Source organism: Vitis vinifera, chromosome 9 (genome assembly GCF_030704535.1).
Source record: "Vitis vinifera cultivar Pinot Noir 40024 chromosome 9, ASM3070453v1".
Taxonomy (NCBI): domain Eukaryota; kingdom Viridiplantae; phylum Streptophyta; class Magnoliopsida; order Vitales; family Vitaceae; genus Vitis; species Vitis vinifera.
Window position 1 is genome coordinate 20000664 of NC_081813.1, and position 23604 is coordinate 20024267.

The 23604-nt window shown below is 32.9% G+C and overlaps 2 protein-coding genes across 2 annotated transcripts; both read left to right on the forward strand.

The window, feature by feature from the left end:
- The first annotated feature begins 311 nt into the window (after nt 1-311).
- LOC100262065 (uncharacterized) lies at nt 312-6275 on the forward strand. The gene is made up of 6 exons (XM_002271734.4): nt 312-538; nt 1464-1704; nt 2275-2410; nt 4865-4956; nt 5614-5737; nt 5885-6275. Exons 1-6 carry the CDS (start codon nt 469-471, stop codon nt 5966-5968), a joined length of 747 nt encoding a protein of 248 aa, XP_002271770.1. The 5' UTR covers nt 312-468; the 3' UTR covers nt 5969-6275.
- Nucleotides 6276-16569: 10294 nt separating this feature from the next.
- On the forward strand, nt 16570-18526 carry LOC104880400 (uncharacterized). The gene is made up of 2 exons (XM_010656883.1): nt 16570-16805; nt 16900-18526. The coding sequence occupies exons 1-2, from the start codon at nt 16570-16572 to the stop codon at nt 18524-18526; spliced, it is 1863 nt and encodes a 620-aa protein (XP_010655185.1).
- Nucleotides 18527-23604: the final 5078 nt, after the last annotated feature.

Genomic DNA, 23604 nt, shown 5'->3' on the forward strand with positions numbered 1-23604 from the left:
TGACAATTTTCATAAATTATAAACCCTAAAATATATTTATATGGCAAAAAAAAATATATTCAAATATGCATTAAAAATATATATAAAATGTTGAAATTATCTTTGAGCTTATCTTAAATTCTCTTTTATTAACAAACAAACTTCAAAGAAAGAATTTTTATCATACGATTTGTTATTGAGAAGAAAAAAAATTAAGAGAAGGAAGAAATAGGCATGGAAGAGAATAATAAAGAGGGTATTTTAGGTATAATGCAATCTTTTACGTGGATGAGTTAATACTTAATACACCCATTTTTTCCCTTTCAAAAATCTATAATTTCCTACCTTTTCTGAAACGGTGTCGTTCCGTTTTCTCCGTTTCATGAAACGACGTCGCTCAGATGCAACGACCGAGTAGTCATTGATTTTCCACCTGCAGTACTGATACTGATACTGAAAATCAAAATCAGAGCAAATCCACTGACTCTCATGGAGTCTGAGCTCTCAAACAAACCAACAAGGCGTCGTTCAAAGAAACGGAAGCTCTCGAAACGGCGACGTACGGGAGAAAAAACCCTAACCCCTTTGAAAATTTTTAGTTTCTCCTCTTTTTCCATAGTTTCTCAGGAAACAAACACACCGTTCTCATTCTGTATTTGCATTACGTCACTATATTTCGTTGGCCTATCATCAATTTCGGAGTTTTCCTTTCTTATTCTGTTTTTCTTTCCTTATCGGATTAGGTATCTCATCTTTGTGGGTAGAAATGTGATATCTGGGGATTATATTCATCTTTGGAAAAAAAAAAAAAAGGGAAAAAGACTTTGTTTGGAAACGAGCAGAAGCTCTGTTAAGCTTATAGCATTGCTAATCTCTATTATTAGCCTCAACCAACAACTTCATTTGTTTATTTTCCTTTTTTTTTTCTTTGTTTGTCTGGTTTTTTTTTTTCCCCGAATTCTCTTTTCCTTTTTTGTGTTGGTTGTTTGCATGGGAAATGGTTGCTTGAGACAGTTATCCTTAGAACTGGGGATTGAATTTTTATTTTCAGGGAAAATAAATGCTTTCTGGGAAACAAACAAGAGCTCTGTGGAGCATACTCTGAAACCCGCATTGTTCCATGGAACCATTTTCAATGATAATGGCTTCATACCCTGAAACCATGGTATTTTGGACCCAATTTCCAAGAAGTAGTTGAGAGAGTTGCAAGATAATTTCATTTCTTGTTTTTTGAGAGTGAGAGCAATGAAAACATTTTAGTTTCTTTTATTTTCCCAAATTTTCTCAGCAAACAAATGGTACATTACTAATCTCAATTTTGTTTTTTTCCACTTTTATGGGCAGCCTGTTATGATTGAAAAATGATTGCTTGGAACACATAGTTTGAGAACTGGGGAACTGTTTTTTATTTTCTGGGGAAACAATTGAAACCTCCACGAGGCATAGTCTGAAACCCCCACCTTCTTTTTGTTTCTTGTCCTCAGTGAAAATTAAAGGGAGAAAGAGAACCACAGAAAAAGGGATCAGCCCTCTTGTTGAGAAGTATTGGCGTCAAAGGTACAATCTTTTTTCGAGCTATGATGATGGTATCAAAATGGATGAGGAAGGTTGGTTTTCTGTTACACCTGAGGAGATTGCAATAAGGCATGCCGAGAGGAGTGGGGGTGGGTGTGTAATTGATTGCTTTTCAGGTGTTGGAGGCAATACCATTCAATTTGCTAAAATGTGAGTTTTGCTTTATGTCTCTCTGCCTTTAACTTGTCAGTTATCTTTATTTTGTTTACTTGTTCAACAAGCTGAGTGCTTGAGCCCATTCAAATTTGGTTGAAGTTTCTTGATTATAGGAATTATGGGTTATATTCATCTTACTTCTTTTTAACATTGAAAGATCTACTTCGATCTATTCTCCCTTTGTTCATGGGTCTTTAGAGGGGTGAAAATTATCCTTGTTAGATTTCATTGACAGCTTGAGGGGATGATAAGCTTCATTTTGGGGTAGTGCTTTTTTTCCCTTGACTGTGTCTTCCTTTATAACATTTGTCTATCACAATATGTGTGTGTGTGTGTGTGTGCGCGCGCCGCGCGTGTGGAGAGAGAGAGAACCAAAAGTATTTCACTAACCATGTAAGTATATTTGACTGGGTAAATGCCACTACACCTTTGCAAAGCTCAAGTTTTTGGTTTTCAACCTTGGCTTTGTTTATCTTTTATTTTAATCATGTCAGATTTAAAAGATTAATCTATATTTTATGTCTAGAATAGGAGTTGGTTGACTGTTCTTTTTGCCTCTTGTAGGTGTCACCATGTTGTTGCTATTGACCTTGATCCTCACAAGGTTGAATTGGCTTTTAATAATGCGAAGATATATGGAGTGGAAGATTATATTGATTTTATTATTGGAGATTTTTTCCAACTTGCTTCATCTTTAAAGGTAATGTTGTCCTTTGTACCTTTTAAGTTCTAATTAATACTGCCTATTCCTGCAGTTGATTTAAAAGCAATGTCATGCCAGTTGGTTTGTTAGTTGGCGCCTGCAGTTTCCTGCTCCTTTAGATTGTGTTTCCTTTGTTTTGTTGGGAGTGCTTTATAATATTCTGGTAATTTGGTTTTTAAATATCTAGATAATTTGATTGAATTTGTCAAACAAAGTTAATTTGACCTTAGTTTCTTCAGCATTAAGTTGACCTTTCTGGATTCCATTATCCTGTGTGGGGTTGCTTTTATTGACTTGTAATGCTGTTGTTTCTGTGTAGTAGCTAGGGTAGGATCATGCAATTATGGTATTAGGAATTTTGATTTAATTGTTTTCTTTCATCTTCAATCCTCTCAATAGGAAGACTGTCAATTGTTGATTCAATTGGAACTTCCATTTTGGGGAACTTTAGCTGTAAAAACCATTCTCTTGTACGCCATTCTAACTTTGACAAGGATAGTTACTTATTTAGTGTAGGAGTTTTCAAGCTTCCACTCCACCCTCTGTAGGCAACATGACTTCATTATGATATCTCTCTCAATCTGAATAACTGGAGTGCCATTTAATTATTAAAGAAACTTATTGAGAAACTTATTTCTTTCTAAAAAAGCCTTGAGTGAAGCTCCTTTGAGTTGATACTTGGAATAGGGTCAAAACTTCTGTAATCTTCTTGTTTTAATTTTGAACAGCTTTGCCTTAGCAAGAGTCATTGAAATTTAGCTTAATGATAGTTGGCAACATCTGCATGCTAAACATTGATCACTGGTGCACTGTTAGCCATTGACTAATGGAAAAATGGAACAGTTGGCAAGACAACTTGGAAAGTCTCAATTAAATGAAATAAGGTTCACTTCATGATTGCTGATGCAGAAAACACCATTGTGCTGATGCCTAGATGGTAATTCATGGCATGTTTACTAAATTTCAAAGGCTAGATGGAAATTTATGACGTGTTTGCTAAACTTTAAAGGAAAAAGAAATTGGATAAGGGAAAGAAAATGAATGAAAGGAAAGGGGATCAGAATCAGGAATTCCATTGAAGCATTTACTTGCAATGCATGAATTGGAATTGAAATGAAGTTGATTGCCTTTGAAGTGTTTACTAACCATGCAGGAAACAGAATGAACTGTTGTACTTTGATCATTTTGCCCTTACACACAATGTTTTTATTTTTTGATAGGTTACAAATAATTTTCATTATTATCATTAGAGATTAAAAAAAATATTGAAAATGAATAAAAATCATATTTCTAATATTTGCATTTTTAAAAAAGGATTTTTATTAATTTAAATTAAGGGATTATTTTTTAAAATAAAAAATATTTGTTATAATAATGGTTTTGAAGGATCCATGATTTTTACACCTTTTCAAAATTAGCTCCAATGGGCAAATATTTATTTTAATGGTTTTTAATATTTAAATCTTTATTTAAATAATTAAATATTATTTTTAATATTTAGATTTGTATTCAAAATTTTAAATATTTAGAACGTTAGTTTAGAATATTTAAATCTTTATTTTAAAGTATTTAGGACTAGTGGGAGTGGCATTTAGGTAGTCCAACTCTTGGAATCCATTTCTTTGCTTTTGGAGGAGAATCCCATTGCCCCATTTGGAGGAATAGGTTTCCTCAAATATTGGTGGGGCCTACTCCTACATTTTGATTCCGAAAATGCTAAAATGCAAGTAAACAAAGGAAAAGGTATGACTCCCTTTCCTTTGATTCCCTCAGAATGAAGTGAGCAATTAAGCCCTTGCAGATTTATTCGAGAAATAATGGTCCACTGGTTGTTTTTAGGATTTAATGGTGCTGTGCCACAAAAACTATGGTTTCATAGGTCTGTGCACACTTCATTAAAAAGGGATAATTCAGTTATATTTTTTATAATTTCTGTATTGGGATTGCTGTAATGCATATGGGGTTTGCTCCCAGTTAGTATAATTAGTTATAAGCCAGGTATTTGATAGAGTTGTTTCTTATAAGTTGCTTTCGATTTAGTAGTTACTTTAGGGGCGCTGCTCCTGCTGTTATCGCAGTGAGCTATTTAGTTTCCTCCCCCTCTCTTTTGGTTTCTTTAGCTTAAGTTTCAGTTTGTCAAAATTTGTTTGATTCAGGGCCTAAGATTATTGTTGTTGAAGTTTCTAATTTTTCGTTGAAAGATGAACTTTTGGAAACATGACTCTTGATAAGCCTCTTGATTCATGGAATAATGATTTCTTGTAATATCTAACAAACTTTGTTACAGATAGAGGGCAAAGGAAAAAGTGCTTCAACTGCATTTTGTAATATTGAGCTGAAACAGAATTTTTTTACCTGAAGCTGGTGAAATTTTTTTTAATATGAGATGGAATAAACTCTTTTGTTAACATTATCTTTCATTTTAAGTTTTCTGTTTGCTAATTTTGTTAGGGAGACGTAGCATTTCTTGCACCACCATGGGGAGGGCCATCGTATAAAACAATTCCAAATTTTTCCCTTGATTTACTCAAACCGAAAGATGGGTAAGCAGAGATGTCTTTGTTTTCACTTTCATTGGTAGTGTTAAATTAAAAATGTTGAAAAATCTATTACTTCATCTAGCACATAAAGAATGGTATACAATAGAAAAAGGTCTGTTGTCATTTGAAGAATTATTATTTTATTATTATTTTTTTCTAAATTTTCAAATGGGTACATAAATGATGTATCATGTTATTGAACATTTTAGGGGGTTGTATGCTTTTAGTGATATTACATGGTTCTGCATATTAATGATCATGCACAGATGGTATTATGTTGATTGATGTTTTCTCCATGCTCCTGGCCACAGATCATTTTGCTACCTACAACTGGCTACTTGCCATGTACACATTTTATCTAATATTCTGGCTGTAAATTTTAAACTGATGTCTCTATTAAGGCTTCCCAATATTTCATTTGAAATTTTCATTTAGACTTTTTTTTTATTTTTTAAAATCAATACTGATGTTAATACTTACATCTACATTAGCTCCATGTTGTGAGGACATACTTGGGCAAAGTTGCTTGGTTCTCTAAGGGACTTCCACTAAAGCATTAACTTAAGTTGTGAATTTTAGGTGTATCGCAGACTTGAAACAATCTGTTACTGACGCTTTGATGGTTCACTTCCTTGAAACCTAACCGCAATGCTTGTGCAGGTATTCGATATTTCAAGCCGCTCAAGCAATAACACCTAACATCATTATGTTCTTACCCCGGAATGTGGACTTGCGCCAAGTGGAAGAACTTTCTTGGCTATCTTCTCCTCCTCTAAATATTGAGGTACTAGTTTATAGGATGGTCATCTGACATCTTCCTATCCTTCTCCATTTCTTCTAATGCCATCTAGGTCAATTTTCTCCACCTGTAAGTTTCCTTGCCTAATTATAACAACACCTTTACATGTAACAACTGATTTGACATGTGCAGATTGAAGAAAATTATGTGCAAAACCATTTGAAGGGCATTACTGCTTACTTTGGGGGTACTGCATTTGGTAAACTCAACCTTTAGCTAGCAGCCCTGGTAGACGCTTTGTAAATATGATCCACCAAACGTCTCCAGCATGTTAATCAAAAAATGGGTAGGTAGAAGAGAAAATTTTAAGCTTGTTAGATTTCTAGTTTCAGTAACAACAATTATCTTTATATAGAGGTAGAGTCCCTAGCTTGCCTTGATAATTTTGAAGGATGGCTTGTGTATCAATGGTTTTTCCCAGTCCTGTGAAGAGGGCTGGTGGATTTTCATGTTAACGTACCTGTACCATGACTTGTAGAAGTATCCTTTTTTTTAACAAGGAAAGTTTGATTATCTAACTCAAGTCAGATGATCCATACTTTGTTTTTGGTTTTCAAACTGCTGACATTTTATGAGATATTTAAGGAAAGAAGTTTCTAGTATTGTTTAGATTAAGTCGTTGGAATTAAACAGGCTCTGGCAGGCAGGCAGGCATGCATGCATACACAATGAATTTTATCAACATTCTTGGCAATTGATATTTAGAAGATCCAAGGAGCCATGCATCTCTCTCTTCCAAAATAAGGGCAAGTTATGACCTTTTATAAAGTCCAATAATGTACAATCAGTCTAACTATCCTTGTGTAGATAGGATAGATAGGGTTGATGTGCCCCCTTCTATTGGGAGCCTTCTATATGAATTTCAGTTTGCCTATCAAAAAAGAACAAACAAAAGGAAGGAAAGCTTTTTACTTGTCTTAAATTCTTGTTTGGCAGATGTTTCTTTTGGTAAAAAATATTGTATAAAGTATTAGATGTATGGGTATTTCCTTGTAACAATAGATATCGAGCAAAGTTGTTAGGAATATCTGGATGATTGGAGAAAAAATTAAGAGATTGAGATGAGTTTATAAAGACTATGTTGGATAGGTAGAGATGTAAGAAAGAATGAGAAACATATGATGAAGCAAGTATTTGTGGTTTTGGGAAAATACTAGGAACAAAAAATACTATGGAAAAATGGTTTCTCATGTTTGGTTCCACAATGGCAAATTAGAAAGGAAATAAATATAATTAAAATTAGTTATTTAGGCTATGTTTGGTTTTCAGAAAATTTGAAGGAAAATGCAAGGGAAAGAAAATATAAAGGAAAAGTAGAAGGAAATAAAAAGTGAAAAAAAAAAAAAAAGATTAAAAGTTGATAAATTATTTTTTTTGTTACTTCAAACTCATTTTATTTATTTTAACTCATCAATATAAAAATTAAATAATTTAAAAATATATAAGATTTTAATTAGTTTTAATTATATTTGACTTTCTTTTATATTTTTTATAGGACAACCAAACATGAAAAAATCATTTTCCTTTATATTTTTTTTCTTTCCTTAGTATTTTTTGGGAACCAAACATAACCTTTAGTCTTTATATAATAGAGGAAAATAATTGAAATGAGTTTTAAAAAAATATATAAAAATAATTTATTAACTTTTAATCTTTTTTATTTTTTATTTTTTTATTATTATTCACTTTTTCTTTCCTTCCACTTTTCCTTTCTTTTTTTTTTCCTCACATTTTTCCTCAATTTTTTTGGGAACCAAACATAACCTACAAATTGGGTTATTTTGGGCTAAAGAGTTGCATGTGTCTTTTTTTTTTTTATCTCTCTTTTTTTTTTTTAATTATTATTATTATTATTTAGCATTGTGAATGAGTTTTCTTGTGCGATAATGTAAGCATGGTTGGTCGAATTAAGATAATTTTTTTTTTCTAATACGTGTGAATGATTTAATCTTTATATAATTACACTGATACATGGTACTAGAATTTTTACTGACACCCTGAGTGGTATCATATTTTCCATCGATACTAATGGTGTTAAGAGGTATAATAAAAAACTTGAAAGAAATTCTGTTATATATAAGTGTAAAACCCCCCAAACATGCATACTCTATAGAAAGTACTTTCAAACTATTTTGTTCCCATTAAATTGCTAAAATTTTCAAAAATATTTTTCTAACTATTTTTATCATAAATTCTCTATCATAAGATTTTCCAAAATTTTTATTTATTACTTAAATTAAAATGTGTGTGTTAAATAGAAATTGTTCTTAATTTCCTTGTCTTGAACTTTTCTTATCCAAAAATAGTCATTCTCCCAATGGGGAGAACATGAAGGACTTGATTTTATCTTCCTCCTCTTGGGGAAAGAGCCAGAGGATCATCACAAATGTTGTTCTCTTTCTCTCGCAGGGAGGACTTGGAGAACCACTTGTCCTATAACCATAGGGAAGTTCCAAAAGGAAATAACAAAAAAAAAAATAATAATAACATCCAATTCGAAATAAATAATATTTGAAAATAAATTTCTATGAAAATTTATTTCTTATAAGAATACAAAAATATTTTATTTCAGGCCATATATACTATATATAAAAAAACATAAAATAATCTTATTGCATAATTGATAATAAATTTAGATAAAATCCAAATTACCAAAAATACCTACAACCAAAAAATAGGGTTAGAAATTAAAATAATAATAATAATAATAATAATAATAATAATAATAATAAATAAATAAATAAATAAATAAATAAAAACCTAAAGAAAAATATCCTAAATCTACCAAACAATTGTCACCAATGCTCAAGTGCCAAAAATGTTCTTGAAGGGCATTTGAAATGATTTGGAGCACTTAAGTGCCTTGATTGAGCACTCGATGAGTGCTTAAGTGTTGTAGGCTGCTCGAGCACTACAGTCTATAGTTGCACACCCGAGGTTGCTTCTCCAGCATTTTTTGGCCACTTTTTCATTATAAACTCACCTTTTTGTCCACCAAAGATTTTTCTGAATGCTTGGATTGCAATCTTCCTTCTCTTAGGTTACAAAAATGGATAAAAAAAATTAATTTTTACAATGAAGAAAAAGTCTATGCTCTTAAACACAAAGCTTACAATCCAATCTATAGAAAAGGAAAACAAATATCACACAATCCATATTCATTCATGAGAACAAATAAACTTCCATTTATACATGCCTCTAGGTCATAGGATGAAAGAAAAAACCTTGTGAAACAAATGTGAGCACATCCTAGAAAAAACCTAGCATGCAAGAACCTAACCTAAGGCTTTGATACCAGTTTCTAGGATCGGAACTCCTGATTGTTCTGTTCCTCAACCTTGAATCACATAGGATGCACACATTTTATCCTAAGTTTCTCTAAATCTATCATAGTGGAAAAATACGACATTAAAAGCTAACAAAGAACACAAATTTAGAGATAGAAACTCAAACCTACGATCAAGATGTTCCTAGATTGAATCTTCAATGAAGATGTCAAGACCGTTGTAGTCATCATAGAACTCGTCTACCCAAAAGTCTTCCACCTGATATCTCATTTCATGGATCTTGACACAAGAGAATAGTGTAATTCTCTCTCTCTTGTGAGAGTGGTTAGGGTTTTTCTTTTGTAAAACAAAATGACAAAAATCTAAACTCTAAACCCTTATAGGGGTTTATATAAGGCTCTTTGTGAGCTTAAGTGACTTGAACCCAAATTGGGTTTAGACTACCTAATTCAATCCACCTAGGTTTTAATTAATTAATTAGTCTTATTGGGTTCCAATTAATTAATTAATTAACTCATTCCAGAAAGACTATTCATAAGATCTAATACAACCTTATATTTTTACCAAAATGCCTTTATGTACACTTTTGAACAAGAAACCCAAATATCTTAAAACTAACGTGTCATCATGAACTAGTAGCTCAAATAAGGACCATTAAGACCCATAGAAAAATATTAGCTCCCATTAATCCAATTCTCAAGTTCACTCAACATTCCACTAAAGAGAGTTAATTGCACTCTAATATCCTATGAAATTACAATGAAGCAAAGTTCAAGTCCATGACTTGCTATTCATTACATGTAGACTCTCTATGAACTGATGTTTGTAATCTAATAGGATAGTACTATCAATCTATCAAGATTATCTCTCAAATCATTGAGTTATAGATCCTTTTATTATGTGATTAATTGACATAATCTAGCTCATAAAGAGCATATGTCAAATTCTCTTAAAAGAATTAATGTGGACATAGATTTTATGATCACATGTCTTTTAGACCACTTAAGGGAACACATTGTTTTAATTCTATGAAATATCATAGTGTTTCTATTGAGAATATCTATTGTCATCAACTTCCAGTAATAATGACCCAATCTTTAGGGAATATATAACTATTTTAGCGCCTTATCCATAGATTAAAGACTCCTATTGATTTTAGCACAAATTCAAAATTCTCTCAAGGTTGAGAGCTTATGCAATATAGTAAGTCTTGTACAATGTGTTATCATACACACTAGTGTTGTCACCATGGGAACCCCATCCCAAGAGTTAAAACAAGTCATCCTTTCAGTTAGGAAGTAATACATTATAGTGTCTATTAGATTGTCCAAATTCATGAATTGATTATAAACAACTTATCATCTTATCATAAACTTATGACTTGTATTATTTGTACAACTTCTAATATACTCAAGTTATGTACAATGAAAGTGATATAAGCGTGTATACTTAGATAACTAATTAATGCAAAAGTGATGTAAACATTTCCTAAAATACCCTTTTATTTGATAGTATTAAATAAAATTATCAAAGAAGTAATTATCATTTTAATTTAATAAAAGTATTTTACAAATAAATATATTATAATTTTTTTTATTAATAATATGATATACAAATCATTTGGAAAAAATATTCTCTAGCATTCTCAAGTGATAAATAAAATCTTTTTAATTTCCTAATTAATATGATTTTATATCATGTATTATCTAAATCCACTCATTTTCTTTTTCTTTTTCTTTTTTATAATAAAACTGAATAAAAATTTTGTTAATTGACATCAACAATAAAATAAGAAATTTTAAAAATTAAAAATATGATTAAAACTAAAATACTTAAAAATTAAATACAATAAAAACCAAAAAGTTAAAAATTAAATAGAATTAAAACCAAAAAACTTACAAATTTAAAAAAATTAAATATTGATTCTCATTGTATTTTATATTGGTGTGATAAAGCGAAATGAAAGTTAATATTTTATTTCTATATTTTTAATTTTAAAGTTTTTTAGTTTTAATTGTATTTTTAATTTTTAAAATTTCTTATTTTATTAATCTTAAATTAGTTTTCATGATAAAAAATAAATAAAATTGTCAATTGTTATTATTGACCTAACAAGTAAAGGTCATTTTAAGTTATTTGACTTATGAAAAAGTACATATATTTTAAAATATTTTTAAATTGATGAAGATAAAGCTAATTTATAAAAATTGAGGTTCATTTTTCTATATTTTTTTTCAAATTAATGAGGCAAAACCCACTTTTCCCTTTAAATTTTCATATGAAAATCAAAGCCAATGATCATGGTTTTACCTTTTTGGTTATGATTGTAACTTGAACATGATTTTAATTTTTTGCTTGGTTGAAATGCCTAATTTAATATATATATATATATATATATATATATATATATATATATATATATATATATATATATATATATATATATATATATATAAAATGGAAACTTTAATATGGTTCTAACATTTTGTTTGGTTAAAATTTTTAATTTTTAATTTATACAAAATAAAATTCATTTTACATAAAAACAAAAAAAAATATATATTTAATCATTTGTATTAATTTTTCTTTTAATTTTATTAAGAATTAAATTTTTTGCATATTGAAGTTACACATTTCTCAAGTTACTAGGAAAAAATGGTGCACCCTCTAGAGACACTAAGTTTGTGCATCTCAAAGTAGTGCACATGAACAACTATTGTTGACCAACTCACCTTGAGGCTTATGTTTCAGCTCATTTAGGCAAATGCCTCAAGAACGCCTTTAACCTTATAAAACACTAACCTCCAAAAATGATTTTCTCATGGCATCGTATGCATGCAATAATTCTAAACATACAAAAGATACACTAACCAACTCCATCCAAGCTATGTCTGAGCCAATATATTCATTTGAAAGGAAGGCATTGGCCTTGCTATGTAGCAACCTCTTCAGACTGCAAATGCAAATGCTAAAGGAACTTTTTTCAGTCAGAATAGCAAACCATGACTGAAAATGAAGAATCGATCGAAGAAGGACTGATCCGTGAAAGCGAGTTAAATGAATAAGATTTGATGCAAAATCGTTTGTCGCGGTTGCAATATCAAATGGGTCAATTATGATGTGAACATCACCGACAACTTGAAGATCTTTTGGCTAGACAAGAAAAGTTGGTCTATCAATTTTATGGCCGACAAAGGAGAGCAAGTACTCCGTCAAGAAACCTGACATGGCAGGAAGATGATGCGATGAGCTAAACGTCAAATTCAAAAATGACACGCAAGTCACCAAGGAAACGTCTACAATTCACAACACCGAAATCAAGGGAGTTGGAGCAAAAGTATGAGAGGTTAGTGGCGAAAGTACAGAAGATCAAGCTACAAGCGAATGTGTCATCAGGGGTAGCTAAAAATTAGATGAGTATGTTGCAGTCACTGATATCGCCACAACTATTACGGGAAGAGCTACCTGTTCACTATGTGCCTCCTAAGTTTAACCTTTATGAAAGAACTGAGGATCCTACTGAGCATATCTATCATTTTCGTCAATTGATGGCTCTCGTTGACGATCGTGAGGGCCTACTATGCCGAGTTTTTCTTGCCAGTCTTCAAGGATCGTCTCTAACCTAGTTCCATCAACTCCCTACTTGTTCTATTCATAGTTTTGCCCAACTGTGCGATCAGTTCATGACTCATTATGCATGTAATATACGTTCTCGATCTAACATTGATCACTTGTTCAATCTCAAATAAAGCCCAAGAGAACCGCTCCATAAGTTTATCCATCGTTTTGTTACCAAGATGATGCAGGTTGAAAGCAACAACCCTAAGACTGCTATCGTTGCCTTTAGAAAAGCCTTGCTGCTTGGTAACCCCTTGTAGTGATGGTTCACTAAAAGCGGGCTTTGTCACAATGGAAGCACTCTTATCTAAAACTAATCGTTATGCGAATATGGGGAAAGAGATGGGAGTGGTGGAGAGCAGGCAAAAAATGTCACAGGTAGAACATACATAGGTTTAGAGACTTTCAGCTAAAAGGAAGGTTGAGCCCATCAAGAGGTCTCTTAGGTACCTAATGAAAGAAGTACCTCATACTGAGTTCACTATCTCTCATAAAGAGTTTTTGATGAAAATAAAAGATGGACCTAATTTTCGGTGGCCTCCTCCACTGATCTGACCGATTGACCACCTTGATCAAACTAAGTACTATTAATAGCATCGCTTAAACGAGCATCGCACCAACCAATGTAAGTCTTTACGTCGTTACTTGGAAGAGTTGGTACAACAAGGGGAACTACAACAGTATGTCAAAAATCGATCAGGACAACCCCCTCTACCTATAGATGAGGAACCAAAAAAAAGAGTCAGGAGTTAAAGATGGTACCCTTCCAATGATACATGTGGTCGACAGTGCAACCTCCAGTAGAACGCAAGCTCGTATGGAGAGACGTCAACATCAAAGATTACTTTGACGTTAGGAACACTTCTAGTCCATCCCATAAGCAAGGTGGATAAGGTGTGTTAGAAATGATAACCGTGTCATAAAGTTTACCTTGGAAGAATTGTGCGATGTGTCTCTCCCTTATGAAGACCCACTTGTAGTAACCTAAAAAATTGGGGAGTATCGAGTTCAAATGATCTTAGTCGACACTAGGAGTTCTTCCAACATCCTATTTCATCATTGTTTTCAATCAATGAGTTGAGAGCATGAAAAGTTATGTCCGTCTCAAACCCAATTGGTAGGGTTTAATGGAAAAGCTACTCATGCAGTCGAACAATTAATGTTGGAAGTTGTCACCAGGGAAGTGAGAGTAAACGCCCTATTCTTGATTGACTGTTCAGTCTCCTCATAAAATGCAATTCTGGGACATCCTTGGATTCATGCAACAGTGGATGTAACTTCTACTTATCATCAAAAAATAAAGATAGCAACGCTTAGAAGGATTGTTGAGATAGCAAGTGATTAGCTAACAACCCGAAAAATGTCATTTGGCAGTACTTAATACCGAGGTACATTAAGGGGGAGCTCAATCCCTGACACCTCTTTTGACTTAATAACAATTAATACCCCATCTCCTGCCTGCTCCAAAGGAACCTTGACATCAGCAGGAGGTGGGAGAACCTACGCGAGAGGTATTGATTGGGGGGAGAATTGTGTTTTGGGCCTAGCTGGGCCCAAAAATTAAGAGAAGGTCCATCTAACTGACCCATTTAAGCTGAAAACCCATAGGAAGTGTCAAAATTAAAAAGAAGGATATGCACTTTTATTAATTCCAAAAATAACCTTTGCTGATTATAAAAAAAAAAATAATAAACAAAAAAATCCAGGTTGGAATTTTGCCCTAATTTTGGTGTCTCTTCAGATTTCAAGCCTAGAAGCCGTTTTTTTCTCTTCATCCCGAGTTTCTCCATCACTTGCATCTCAATCTCTGCGGCTCTTTGGAATTTTGCCCTAATTTTGCTCTCTTCAGCATTTCAAGCCTATAAGCCATTTTCTTCTCTGCCTAGAAGTCGTTTTCTTCTCTACCTAGAAGTCATTTTTTCTCTTCCTCCCGAGTTTCTCCATCGCTTGCATCTCAATCTCTACGGCTTTTTGGAATTTTGCCCTAATTTTGGTATTTCTTCAGCATTTCAAGCCTAGAAGCCATTTTCTTCTCTTCCTCTCGAGCACCTCCATCGCTTGCATCTCAATCTCTGCGGCTCTTTCATTTTTTCTCGCATTCGTCTCTCTCGAAAATTTGAATAAGGTATGGATTTTAGTTGGGTCTCTCTTGTTGCATATTTGAGGTTAGTAGATTGCCTAAATCTCGACCTAAATTTTCTTAGTCCAAATCTCTAAATTGTGTTCAACTTGATCTCCGGAGTTCAAGTTACTATTCTCATTCAATAGTTGACTTCTTGGTTTGCTACTATTATTCGGATACTGAGAAAATAATGAGAAAAAGAAGAAAAACTTTTGAACCATAATTTTTTCTTTAAGCCTTGAGAATACAGAAAATGCATTTTACCTACAACTCATGATTCATCGCTTAATCGATCTGATTTTATTTTTGTAATTTTTTTAGATTTTTTTTTCATGCTATTTGTATATTTTAAATTCAAAAAAATATTTGTGAAAAATTTTCATATATACTTGAAAATAATTTATAATTGTTTAATTGGTTGCTAGAAAACCAGGAGAGGAAAAATGGAACGGGGAAATGGAAAACCTAAAAACCCTAAAGTTTTCTTATGGTGCCTTGGCTTGAGATGTAGGCACAAGTAACAGATTTATCTATTTTTATCTATTAGTTTTTTTTACCCTTAAACCTTAAATGTGTTAAACTATTGCTTATGGTTTTGTATGAATCATCTAAAGTAGGACATGATAGTTTAGAAGAGAATTTTGTATTTGTTACATTTTTTAGGCTATTATCTCTTCATATTATTTTGCAAAGCAATGCTTTATAATTAATATTTAAATATCTCCATTCTCTTTGAATAAGTTTGTAGGCATGTCTGATATAGTAGTACCAACAGAAATTGTCTAAGGGTTTGAGTGAGAATGAGAATTTGTTTTCTACCTAGTGTAAGTATAGGTCAGAGCTTAATAAAACGTGGGGGATTATTTCCTATTGAATGTCTTATAGTTCCATAATTCCAATGTTTTTGGTGTATATAATATATATATGTTCTGGAGTATTATGTCAAATCAGACACAAAATCCTCCTACTTTACTAGATATTGTTGTGATGTTTTGTCTTAAAGTTCCAAGTACTGACACGATTAGATTATTAGCATAGGTAAGTAGTAGTGTCAAATTGGGTAGCACTAAAGTAGTTGGAGAGAGAGGTTTTTGCTTATAAAAATGTGAACTATGAATATATAAGTAAAGGGGAATGATAGAGAAAATAAGTTAGAGATTTGTTTTTAGAAGTAGGAGTAGAAGTAACATAGTTTTTAGTTGTAATCTTTCATTTTTTTTTTCCTTTTATAGCCTTTCTTAGTTTTTAATTTAATGATTTTTTTTAATCTATTAATTTCAATCTTTTAATTTCCATTTCAGTTTTACATTTCTCATTTTGTTTTTTATTTTTATTATTATTTTTAGTTTTGTTTAGGTTAGGTAGTATTTATCAATCCAAGAGAAGAGAGAAGCTTAGTCTTCATATCTTAGTTCAACTCACCGTTTGTTTATTAGTGCCTATCTTAAAATAATCTTACTGTTGACAATTGTTAGAATAATTAAAAGGAGCAACAAAAATTATTTTTTAAGACTTTAAAGTTACATTTTTTTGTATATACATTTTTTAAAATATAACTTTTTCGTATGGGAACATAGTATATTGTGAGATGAAAAAACTTTTAAGATCACATTGAATATGCATTATTGTTTGTTCAACAATATAAATTTGTGCTTTATTTCAATAGGTTGATGGATGCCACAAATGGAATATATTGTTATATTTTCGTGGGAGGCAAACTTGTCCAAAAAAATGATGGCCTTTGGGAATATGTTGGTGGAAGAAGCAAAGGTATTCACATTTATAAAGGAATGACATTTGAAGAATTCACTCACAAGGTCTTAGAAAAATTCGACATTTCTCTTCATGTGAGGAGGATGCACTATACCCTCAAGTTTAACCCTAGAGTCATCCAAGATTTAGAAGATGAGGATGACTTGGATAACGTGGTTTCCCACAGTGATAACTTTGCAAATGTGTACATAGTAGAGTCACCCAGTGTGGAAGCCATAGAGGCAAATATACCGAATACACAGTTGGCACTTGGGTAATGCACTTTCACTTGGATGTCTATTTAAAATTTTATGAATATCAATTTTACACATTATGTAGTCTAATTTTGGTTATGAATGTAAATGCAGAGGTCCACATCCTACGTTTCCTTCGTTTAATGCATCATGCGATGCAAGTCCTAATACTATGATGTTATCAAGAGGTTTTGCATCGCGTTGTGCAGATAGTGAGTACACCCCTTTGGAATCGAATCGGTTTCGTGAGACAATATTAGGTTCCGGACCTACATTTAAGAATGCAGATGAGTTTCGGAATGCAATATACCAAATGTCATTAGCTGGAAGGTTTCAATACAAGTACAAGAAAAATTCACCTACTCATATGTCAGTAAAGTGTTCGGTTGAGGATTGTCCTTGGAAGATAACAACTCATGCTATTGAAGAAAATGAAATATTGCGAGTTTATACTTACCAAGTTAATCATAATCATATAGCTCAAGATGAGTGTTCAGCTAAGGTACGGGTTTCTTCCAAGAGAGGCGTTGTTGTTGTTGAAGACGTGTTTAGAACAACTCCAGAATACCTTTCTCGACAAATTTGCAAGGATTTTGAACGTGATCATGGAGTTCAATTGACTTATAACCAAGCATGGCATCTTAAAGAGAAGGCAAAAGAGCGTTTATATGGATCTCCACGTGCGTCCTACGCGTTTTTGCCTTGGTTATGTCATAGGCTAAGGGAAATTAACCCTGGAACTATTGCCGAGTACACTTCTCATGAAGGTAACTTCAAGCAATTGTTCATTGCCCATGCATTTTCAATTCAAGGGTTCACCATGGGGTGTCGACCGGTATTAGCTATTGATTCTTGCCACCTAAGTGGTCCATACAAAGGAGCTCTTTTGTCTGCCATTGCATATGATGCAGATGATGGAATGTTCCCTCTAGCCTTGGGTGTGGTTGGTTCAGAAAATTATGAGGATTGGTATTGGTTCTTGGAGAACTTGAAGGGGATCCTAGATGGTCAAGAAGTAATTATTATATCAGATAGACATCAAGGGATATTGCGTAGTGTTTCGGAGTTGTTTGGGGTAGAAAATCACGCCTATTGTTATCGACATGTGAAAGAGAACTTTTCAAGCTTCTTCAATAGGCAAAACATTAGGGGAAAGAAAGGGAAAGAAGATGCTTTGTTGCTTTTAGACAACATTGCATATGCTCGGTTGGATACAGACTACAATGAGGCGTTTGAAAAACTTGTGCGTTTTAATGGCGACCTAGCAAGGTGGGTTGCGAAGAATAGTCCAGAGCATTGGGTGATGTCAAAGTTCCTTAAAAAACGTTGGGATAAAATGACAACTAATATTGCAGAGTCCTTCAATGCGTGGTTAAGAGAGGAACGACACCAAACAATTTATACGTTGTTGTCGATACACATGGATAAGCTTGTAGCCATGTTGGACACCCATATGTGTGGTACAAATAAGTGGAAGAGTGTGGTTGGACCCAAAACAGAGGAAAAGCTAATGTCAAATATCACGAGATCTGCTCCGATTACTGTGATGCCCTATTTGGGTGGGACGTTCAAGGTTTTTACTAGAGATGTTTATTTAGTTGTGGATATGCAACAACATAAGTGTACATGTCTAACATGGAAAATGTTCGGGTTACCATGTCCACATGTATGTGCTGTGATCCGCACATTGAGACATGATGTGTATGACTATATCGACCCATGTTTTAAAGTCTCCACCTAACATTTGATTTACTCGGGTCAGTTTCAACCATTACCAACACACAACATGCCTAAAGTTTGTGAGGCTGGGACTTTGCAAGATGGCCAAGGCAATGTATTTCCTAGTCTCCAACCCCCACAAGTGAGACGTCCTCCAGGAAGACCCCGACAAAGGTGTATTGAGTCACAATTTAGCCATAAGAGAGTTATTCATTGCTCTCGATGCAATGGCATAGGTCACAATTGGTCTAAATGTAATAATCCATTGTTGTGACATGTTCATTTCTTTGCTTGTAAGGTTTTCATTTTGTGTACAATCCCTCATTGTTCCATTATTTGCTTTATGGTCATGGGGTTGTTGCTTTTGGATGTTATGTATTGTCCTTATTATAGACACAATGCATTTTTATTTTTATAAGACTACTTTTTAATTTTCATTATTTGGAGTTGCTTTCATTACTGATTTAATTTGAAATTGCACTTTCAATGTGGTATCCTTTAGCTTCATGTATACTTTCACTTTCCTATTTTAAGTATGTCCTACTCACATCATTGGATGCGTGCATTTTTCTTATCACTTAGCTAAACTTTCATAGTATTGTACTATACTTGCTGTCTAGTTATTCAGTTGGTCAATTTAGCTGTGCATAACATTCTACTTTTCTATGCCCAATGATGCAATTATAATATTAACAATGGCTGGTAATGGCCTAGATGGTTCTGCTGCCAATTCACTCCCACTCTCGGTATGGTTCATCATACTTGCTTATCTTTGTTGTTTTTTGCATTCTTCCGTTGCCAACATACTATTTGAGAGGTTTTCGCTTCTCTGGTAGAGTGCCACAAGAACTTATAATCTATAGTAATGCAATTTTAATGTATTGTGAGAACATAAATCAGAATGCATGTTGGTATCAAAATGGGTAAAATTTCATTTTATGATATTTTACATATTTGAATTGGTGTGAACAAATGACTCCCTTGTTTATATATAATCTGAAATCATTTTATGAAATTTTCATTTTCAGATACCTTTTAAGTTAGTATATATATATATATATATATATATATATATATATTATGCATGAAATTTAAGTGATTTCTTCATCTTCCTTATTATAGTTACCATGTATCAGTTATGTTGGAAAGTTCTCTAATATTGAAGTTTTAACAATTCAACGTTTATTTATTAAATACTATTATATCAGCTTTGTAAGTTGTCGGGTAATATTTGTGTACAATTTGGTAATATAGAAAATGTGGTTCACTAACGCCATATAAAATTATGCTTTAGGGATCTAATGGTCTTCACTATACAGCTGTGGGGATAGGCAAAAACCATGTCCTCTAGGAGGAGGGAGGAGGGTAGAGGAAGGGATAAAGAGAGGTGTTCTGGTAGGAATGGTGATGGGGATGGGATTAATGCTAATGGATATACTAAAAGTATGTTCGGTTGTGTCACCTCAAACCATATTTTATAAAACCTATAAAAGTTTTAAGTCAAAATGAACTTCCTTACCTAGTGTAATGATTGGATTAAGTGAATGTTGTTTCTTCTACGGAAAAAAATTATTTCTACTTCGCAAGATATTTTAGTTATTTAGGTTTGTGCAATAATTTATGAGAGAGAAGGAAGATATCTTAAACATTTTCCCAATCACAGACATGTAACTGTAGGACTTGAGATTTTGGATCCTTTACAATCAATTTGAAATCTTCATTCCACTCAGGGTCCATTGTCTTCATCTTAATAGAGGTTTTCTTTGCTGGAAGCCTCTCCCCACTTAGACTGAGTTTAACATAAGGATCGGATGCTCCAAGGATGTCCATCTTCAAGAGTTTGCATGCCCGTACAACCTTTACATGTAATAACCCCACAGGCTTCTTGATAGGTGCTCTATCAAAATCAAAAGAAAATAAATAGAAGGATATATTTTAATGCTAATCTATGTTAGAAGTTACAAGCTAAATCTGATCTGACAATTGAAAACCTCTATATTTTTTCTTGGACCCTTTTCCCCATATGCAAGAACATATTGATTGAATTTCAAGTCATGACTCATGAGCTCAATGCTAATTGCTAAAAGCACCCATATGTGGAATTTGCCCAACCATGTAATGAGGATGATGAATAAACTGTTGTTTCTAGTTCTACTACTACTAAGATTATTTCACAGAGAAAACTCATTAGTCCATATTGAAAACTTACACCAGAGCATCAAGAATAGGCATTTCAAGAGTTTGGGGGCAGAGGTAGAGGCTAGCCACTTGTCTTCTTATAGTTTTCTACTGACAGACAAAGAAGGTAAACAAACACATTAAAAATATTATGAGAAAAATATGAAACTTGAGTATAATCAAAACAAAGACATTAACAAAAGAAATAAGAAAAAGAAGAAGAATGTTTATAGCCACTACAATTATAAAATTTATACTTCAAATATTGTAGGCTATTAAAAGACTTCCAACCATATGCACTTCAAAAACCCAGGGCATCAATATGTACAAATAAATCAATGGAATATCAATATGTGTTTATGCATGCATAAGACATAAATCCAGAATCCTAATTAACTTTCTTAAAAAGTCATAAAGGGAGGAAAAATTGGGACCCTAACACTCACACTTCACAATCCACATTCCAACTTGTTATGAGGCTCTAAGTTTCTTTTCTCTTTCCCTTGCTTTTTCATCAATAAATAATCCAACTATTCAAGTTTGCATACCCTTTTCTTGGTTATTTCCTTTTTTATTTTTATAGGTAACCCTTACCTCTAAAAAAGCCACTTGAGCTAGGTCCCCAGGGCAAAATGATCACAATTATTTATGGGGACCTCAATGTTATTGAGACATTAGGCTTCTTTTTGCTTCACTTTCTAAGTGATTTAAATATGAAGGTGGAAAGCCATGCCTTGCCAATTTCTCAATGCCTTGGACTCTGGACATACCTTTTTTTCGGGTGGCAAATTCTGTATTATTTTTTGTCTGTAAGATTCAAACAATTGACTGAAGCAAGGTGCATAGCTCTCTAGACACTTCATATATCAGTATTTTGAACTAGTAACAGAAATTCATTTACGCTGATTCAAGCACTGACCAAGCAAACTAATGTGGCAAACTTGTACCCAATGTGGCTTTTGCCAGGAGCAGTACAAACATTTAAAATTGCTCATGCATATCTTCTTGCAGAATCCTTACGACAATGAAAATAATTCTATAAGTTAACAAAAAAAACAAAAAGTCATAACACATAACTTTTTAATGTATTATATTACAATTATGTGGTGAAGCATAATTACAATTTCTTCACCTGTAAATGGGTACACAGCCAAGCTGTTGAAACTCTAGTTGAGTCTTACCTTATATTACAATTTTCATTTTTTAGGCAAACAGGAAACTTGTAATTAAGCAAGATATTATAAGTGTATGTTGTGAACTATGTTTTGGTTTGAAGACTGATGCATTGGCATAACACATAACTTAATGCTAGTTACTATGCTGTGGTAATGAAGGAGAACTGCTATTGAAGTTCCAAGTGTAACAAGCAGTGTCATAACTTCTACTTGAAACTATGTTCGATGTTTCTTACCTTAGTTGATGTTCTTGTTGTATTGGGCATCTACCAGTTGGAGTTTATGGTTTCCAAACTCCTCTTCATTCATTTAATTCTCCAACACTCATGGATTCATCTTATTTATTCTTGTTTTCAAGCGTAAAGATACTCTTTGTTTACTATTCTACAAAAAATTATGTAGTAGCATTTCATAGTGTATCAGTACCTAATTTGAAATGCCCACTTCCTTTATTCTATAAATTTTAGATTATTATGCCCATTGAATCTGATTCAAGCCTCAAAACTTTCACAAGTTTAGATTAATAGTCCTAGGTTTCATTTATTTTCTCATGAATCCTCACTCAGCTAACAACTTAGGTATGAATGAACTTTGGTCAAACACATGATTCGTGGTATCAAATGATAGTGTACAATTCTTCAATGATAGTTATTACCATGTGGGAATACTCTCAACAGAAACTTGGATTCCAAACCTTGTCCATGTTCAATGGCAGTAGCAAAGTGCTTGCTCTAGCAGTTCCTCTAGATTTTGTGTATGTCAGAAGTATCAAAAGGAGCAGGTTAAACCCCTTTTAAATAGCCAGAAGAATGAAAAGAACAGGGAAAACAAAGAGACCTCTTTGAGTTTTTTCTCTTGCTCACATCCATGAATGCAAGGCCCTTAGCAGCCACCATGTTGTTCGGTATAGTGGAAAACACTTGGGGGAATACAATTATTGTAAAGATGATTCCTGACACAAAACCCAGTGTGTGCGAGGGAATACGAATACAAGGCATTTGAGTTTGTGAGCTTTTATTTCCACCTTCTCAATCATTTTATTGTAATCATGTTAAGGCAATGAAAGAAATCTACTTTTCCATAGCATTTTCTGTTTACTCCATTTGTTCGTTGTTGTTGAAGATCACAAATTCATTACCAAGGATTTTTGTTCTATCAAGTTGTCTTACAATCTAAATGGGAATTAAATAGGATTATTCATTGATTTGTTGATGGTTTCTTTCTCTAATAGAATTAGTCAATTTATTTCCATAAATTGATTTGATTTCTTTCTTTTATATATCATGTAGTATTCTCATATTTATTTTTGTACTTTTATAGTCTATTCTGTACATTTTTTACTGTTATTGGCTATTCTATATAGGCTTATTCATAAATTTACAATCCTCCCTCTTACAGGATATCTCACTGTTAGTAGCACCCAACCCCATCTAATGTCTTACCCTGCTGTATATTATTTCTAAATACAAGCAGACAAATCTTTGTAACTTTGAGAAATGACAGCTTTACTTTTTCACTTATTTTTTGCATTACCAACTGCAAAAATGTTGCTATTCCTAACATGTCCATGTTGTCAAACATTGCATGCAGGGCACATCAATGTTTACACGATGCTCAGCTGCAAGATTTAAGAAACTCTGCAACCGGTTACCAGAGGAAAAAATACAAACCATAAGAGACCTCCAATTTGGAGGTCTCTTAAACTTAAACTGCACAGAGGTGTGCCACAACATCTATATCTTTCTAA

What these genes read in the sequence shown, in the direction of transcription:
- LOC104880400 (XM_010656883.1), top strand. Translation starts at nt 16,570, where the DNA reads ATGACATTTGAAGAATTCACTCACAAGGTCTTAGAAAAATTCGACATT. An exon ending in AATACACAGTTGGCACTTGG is followed by an intron (nt 16,806 to 16,899) that starts GTAATGCACTTT and finishes ATGTAAATGCAG; the next exon opens with AGGTCCACATCCTACGTTTC.
- LOC100262065 (XM_002271734.4), top strand. Translation starts at nt 469, where the DNA reads ATGGAGTCTGAGCTCTCAAACAAACCAACAAGGCGTCGTTCAAAGAAA. An exon ending in TTACTCAAACCGAAAGATGG is followed by an intron (nt 4,957 to 5,613) that starts GTAAGCAGAGAT and finishes ATGCTTGTGCAG; the next exon opens with GTATTCGATATTTCAAGCCG. An exon ending in CTCCTCCTCTAAATATTGAG is followed by an intron (nt 5,738 to 5,884) that starts GTACTAGTTTAT and finishes TGACATGTGCAG; the next exon opens with ATTGAAGAAAATTATGTGCA.